At 46.4% G+C, this 5,920-nt stretch overlaps 1 protein-coding gene across 1 annotated transcript in view; it reads right to left on the bottom strand.

Annotated features, from left to right (window-relative positions):
• Positions 1 to 3,357, bottom strand: part of lnx1 (ligand of numb-protein X 1) — a 34,363-nt gene extending 31,006 nt beyond the window's left edge. The window contains exon 1 of the mRNA XM_080016955.1: positions 3,094 to 3,357. Coding sequence (XP_079873081.1) covers positions 3,094 to 3,227 — 134 coding nt within the window. The 5' untranslated portion in view covers positions 3,228 to 3,357. The remainder of the gene's footprint in view (positions 1 to 3,093) is intronic.
• Between the last annotated feature and the right edge of the window lie 2,563 nt (positions 3,358 to 5,920).

The raw sequence follows: 5,920 nt of genomic DNA on the forward strand, positions 1-5,920 counted from the left end.
AGCAGCCCCCAGGCACCTCCAGTCGGGGACCCCCGGTTTGAACCCTGCAGGGTCAGCGGCTCGAAGCTGCTGGTCCCTGATCGCAGCGGGCTGAGGTTTCAATTAAGCATCTGAATAAGATGAGCCGCAGATGCAGATGAAGTGGCAGCGAGGATGTCTGGGGGTGTGCAGAGGACAGGTATACTGTATATTCGTCTCTTTCATCCCCCTCGTCCTTTCTGCATCTCTTTCATCTGCTCATCCCCTGTTTGTTTGTTTTCTGTATTTGTTTTCATCCTTTTTTTTCTGTGGTAAACAGGTAGTCGGGGGCAGGAAACACTTTCAACACGAGCCTCTTTGAGCGGTCCTTCGATCCTTCTATCGTTCTGTCCTTCTATTCTGCTATGCTGATTTACATTTATACGCACCGTGTTTCACCTTGCTTTTGTATTTTTCATTGAAACTTTCTACCCACTTTATGAATTATTTATTCGGTATTAAGAAATTCCTTCTCTTTCATTCCCCCTCTCTTTGTTCTCTTTTCTCTCTTCTCTAACATTTCTTCCTTTGATTTCTCAAAATTTTCCGCACTCTGTGAGTTTTTTAAACCTTGTGTGTTTTCAGCCCGCGTCCTAACGATCAGTGACATTACACCAGTATGAGCGTATGCCGCCCTGGAGGATACCACTGGAGTAAACACTGAGGATCCATGAATATTTCATCGGATCGTTGTGTGAATTTGTGTGCATGTTCATGTGAGCGTGCACGTGCTGCTGAGGCGTCGGGGGCGTTTTAAAAGTCTGTACGACCAACAGGCAGGAAATGTTCTGTAATTGGATCGTGACGGGAAACAGAAAGCAGCAGCCTGCCCCACAGGTATCACACACACACACACACACACACACATACACACTACAAAATTAACACAAAACACTGAAAATACAGTCGCACACACCCACTTCTGCATTCATTGAAATTTCTTACGTTGCGTATAAAAATATGTACACACATGCACACACATCAGAACTGATCAGTACCGGGGCGGCAGGTCAGCGCTCTGTGAGCAAGGCATGAAGAATGCAGATTGAAGCGCACACTGGAATGAATGTCGTACATTTACTCTGGGCAGAGCATACGTAAGTGTGTAACTGCAACAGAAGTGCTGTGTTACAAACTCGCATGCAGAATGAACAACATTTAAGAGAATTCCTGCCTGCGATGCGGCGTCCTCGAGGTGTAATCTGAAGCAGGGCCGGCTCTAGCGATTTTGCCACTCTAGGCGAACTGTCGACGGGCAGGGGGGCGGGGGGGGAGTGTCCCCATTACGCACGGCGCTTGTTTCGTTCCATAAGTAAACGGAGGAAAATAAATTAACCTACATCTCAAATGAAAATGGGTGGGGAGACAGGTGTCCAAATTGCACGCCAATCCCTCCCACTCTGCGCCCCCCTCGGGATGGCGCCCAAGGCCGCCTATGTCGCCTATAGGAAGAGCCGGCCCTGAGCGGGACTTCAACAAATCCTGCTGTGAAATGCGACGAGGTGCAGCTCGCTGACAGGAAAACAAGGAAACAAGGCCCTCACGGCACGACACCGGTAAAGGACAGTGGACTCTAGGAAAATTAATTTGTTTGATGCTCTGTGCTTAGATCCCAGAGCGACCGAGAAACTCAGAGAACAGATGATTTCGCTAGAAGGAGTTCAGCCTCCGAGGAGCTGCATCAAACTGAATACCTTTGGAATGTCAGCAGCTGATCACTTCTAGTTGAGATCTGCTTTGTTTGGTAATTTAGTCATACAATTCAACTTGGAAGAAAACACTGTAGAAATTAAATGGGTGGCGATATTCATAGGATCAAGTAAAATATAGCTTGTCAGGATATTGAGGAATCATGAACAGGAGCCTTTGTAGCTCATGAAGGACAAACGGAAAAACTTGAATGCGGGTAGCTGTTTTTGGATTCATGCGAATTCTGGCTACTTATTCAAAATGCTGCGGTCTCTGCTTCAGCGAAATATGTAAACCATATTTGTACCAATAATAGATTTTTAGACAAAGAGCTGTGTTTCATGTTGGTGAAAAAAAAATGTTGGTTGGAAGAGGCTAAATCCCTGGTTCTGAAAACACTCTTTCATATTTTCACTCAAGTCATTTTGTGTCAGGTATCCATACTTCTACTTTAGTTGATGGCGTTTCCTGTTGGTTTAGTTACATAATGCGTTGGAAGCTCAGCAAACAGCCCTGCACGCCTCACGCCGCGCTTTGAGCTTTGTGTGATAATTATCTGGAAGCCCTTCGGCCGCAGCCGTATTAATGAGCGTTAATGAAGAAAACAACTACTAATGATATGTACACAGCGACTCTGCACCCGGCGGAAATTAAGTCCTGGGGGGAGGCGACTCCTCCGCTCTCTGGGAGCCAGAACCTACAGAGGGTGGGAAACTGGAGTGCTAACAGGAGGGCGCTCTACAACCACAGGGAGGAAATTAGTCTGAACAAAGAGGTTTGGAGACTTCACCGACAGCAGCCGCTTGGTGTTGGTTCACTGAAAGAGTTGGAACAGGACCTGTACATCTGCACTGACGGATGATGGTGCACAGTCCGAAAACATCAGAAATATAAAAAACTGTACAGTTATGGCCTGATATCATACTTTTCATCAACATGTTCAAAGACAGGGTTTTGTCACCTTGCCAACATTGGAGCTAAAATGCTGCACAGCTAGAATCTGCACAAACCATCAATCCACGAATATCCAATATGATTGTTTTTATACCTGATTGTGTCTAGATTTGTCCAAAAAATCAAATAAATATTCCAATGAATGAATAAACAATTCAAAAAACAACACTCATGTGACCGGCCCTGGTCTCACCAGCATTTGGGAGTGAAATTTCAACTCATTTCATTTCAATGTGGATTCGCTCCTGGCAGCAAAGTAAAGTTGCCGCAAAGACTCGTGCGTCCAATTCCACCCGGGTCAACTTCGACTGGATAAAACGTGGCAGCCTCGAAACAAACATAAAACAAACAACTCTTTGTGGCTCTGGACTCCCGACTCATTTAAAAGACGTTTTCGCTCGGACCGACTGGTCCGCGGATCGTGCGTTCTACCTGTTCTTGAGGTGGTCGTGCAGCTCCCCGCGGGGCATGCTGTGGCTGCAGTGCTCAGTGAATGGGCAGGCCACACTCAGCTTGTCCAGCAGCTTGTGCACCAGCAGGCTGGGTGTGCGGCAGCTCTGCAGCATCAGCGGCGCTCGGCACACAGGGCAAAAGTCGCTCTCCAGCAGGAAGCTGGTCAGACACTCGCAGCAGTAGGTGTGTCCGCAGGGCGTGTCCAGGGGCTGGATCAGTGGCTGCAGGCAGATGTTGCAGACTAAGTCGTCGTCCACGTCCTCCTTGTACTGGTACTCGTGGTTCTCGTCCTGCAGGTGGCGCTGTCCGCAGGTGCCGCAGAGCCCGTCGGGTGGCGGAGGCGTGAGCAGGCCGCAGTCGGACGGGGAGAGAGGCGGCGCTGAGGGCCCTGCTGTCGCCATGGCAATCCCCAGCTGAGCCTCACCCTGGGTGCTCATGCACGTGGGGGGTGTGTGTAGGGTGGGGGTCGGGGGGGTTGTAGCGAGGTTGCCCCTGGCGACAGGTTCGGAGCTCAGGAAACTAAGAGGATGAAATGAAATATGCATGTGGTGTTAAATCAGTCACCATGTCACACAAACAGAGTGTGAAAATATCCAAGATAAATGTATATGTTTATCTTGTGTATCTTGAAAATATTCAAGATATACAAGATAACTTGTGTTCCTGGACCCGTGTGCACACAGTATCTGACCTACTCAGACAAAGCTAACACACACACACAGTCCCATAGGTGTGCACACACAACACACACACACACACACACACAGACACACAGAGGCACACAGCAGCTCCAACTTCTCGTTTCAGTTCTTTTCAGTTTGATTTTTTCGTTTCCAAACAAAGTAAAACTCATTTACCACAGAGCACGTCCTGACTTTAAGCGCCACACGGCGCCCAGGGACGTCGGCCGGCTTGTCGCGCCACAGCCGCGCCAACATGCTTGTCAGCTCCACCACAGAGCGTGGCTTGTTGAGAACATGGACACGAACAGATGGACGCGGTCAGAATCACGTCACTGTGGCTACAGCTCTCCCTACTGCCTCCTGGGGAGCGCGACCTGTCCAGGCCAACAGACGGGACGCGCCATCCAATCATGCGTTATTTAAGAAGCTTGGCAGCCTTGAAAACACAGCCAAGAAATAAAACCTTAAAGGATGAGCCTGGCGTAATTGTTTTAAAATTGCTTCTTCATTGTCAACACCTACAATGCATCGATCCTTTAAGTTGGAATTTGAGAGCTGATCGCTCACGCCCAAATTTACCAAGATAAGAGACCTGACGTCATGGCAACATGGTGGTGCGCACCGTTAATGGTTAACAGCGTTTCCTTTGTATATCTTATATTTTATATGAACACGTATAACATTGTTTTGAACTACTCTGATTTGATGTAATCGTAACATTGGGACTACAGACATTCACGTCCTGCTGTCTCTCGACCAACTTGGAACGCTTTTTAACCCTTCTGAACCAGAGAGCGCGGGCAGCAGCCTGTAGCAACGATGGCACCAGAAATGGTGGAATACATAATGCGTGAAACCGGCCGTTTCCACCAAAAAGGTGCAAAATCGAACGATCTAAAGAAATCCCTCATTCATGTCCATTTATGGTCAATGGTGTCATGGCAACCCTGAGCCGGGGCTTGCAGCTTGTGCGATCTAATAATTTAAAAGAAAAGTGCCCTTTGACTCAATAAAATATTATATGTTTTACAATTATATGTCCGCTTGATTTGTCCACTCTAGAGGGCAGAATAGAGTACTGGAAGCTTGTGAGAAGTGCCGCTACTCAAGAAAAATTCCCAGTACGGCTACGAATAAAACATAGAGTACCGGCCCACTTTGCGCACTACTACAGAGTACTACAGCAATAACCATTAAAGTTGTTTTAGAACAGGGTTCACACAAATTAAAAATTAAAAATGTTAAAAACACATTTTGCACACAAAGTGTGCATTTCAATGCAAGCATGTTAACGTGTACATTTTAACACATGTATTTTTATGTGTGCATGTCAACATGCGCATGTTAACATCTACATTTTAATGTTTTAATTTTAACGTGTACAATTCAAAGTGAGTATGTTAACACATACATTTTAATGTGTGCATGTTTACGTGTGCATTTTAACATGTGCATTTCAACATGTCCATGTTAAGGTGTACGAGTGCATGTCTACATGTTAATGTATGCATTCTATCACTTGAATTTGAATGTGTGCATTTTAACACATAATTTTGTGTGCGTGTTAATGTGTGCATGTTAACATTTACATTTTAATGTGTGCATATTACCGTGTGTGGTTTAACATGCACATTTAACGTGTGCTATCGTGCATGCAAGACAGATTCAGATTCAACGGTCCCCAGGGGGCATCAGGGCTTATTATCTTGCTGTTAATCCCCAAAGTGACAAGATGGCGTTTCCAGCCTCCCGGGCCGGTGGGACAGTCCAGCGATAACGTGCTATTAATAACATGAGTCTTCCATCCCAAATCAGTATCAGACGATACGACAAAGGCTCGCCGTCAGCATTCAGGAGTTATAACTCTTATCTGCCCACTTGAGGTTCGACCGCTGACATTCTGCCGGCTTGACATTTAAGAAAAGTGGTTTGTTTTTAACAGATAAAGAACAAGAGATTTTCTATTTACAGCTGGAGTTGAAGAAGAGGAAATCACTTCATCGATCCTTGTCGGGAAATGTTGTCTCTGCATACAGTATCATGCATCCTAGCTATCTAGGAGAACTGGGCAGCCACAGCACAGCACCCAGGGACAAACTCCCTAGGACCAATACCTTGCTCAA

This window comes from Zeus faber, assembly GCF_960531495.2.
Source record: "Zeus faber genome assembly, chromosome: 1".
NCBI classification, from domain to species: Eukaryota; Metazoa; Chordata; class Actinopteri; order Zeiformes; family Zeidae; genus Zeus; species Zeus faber.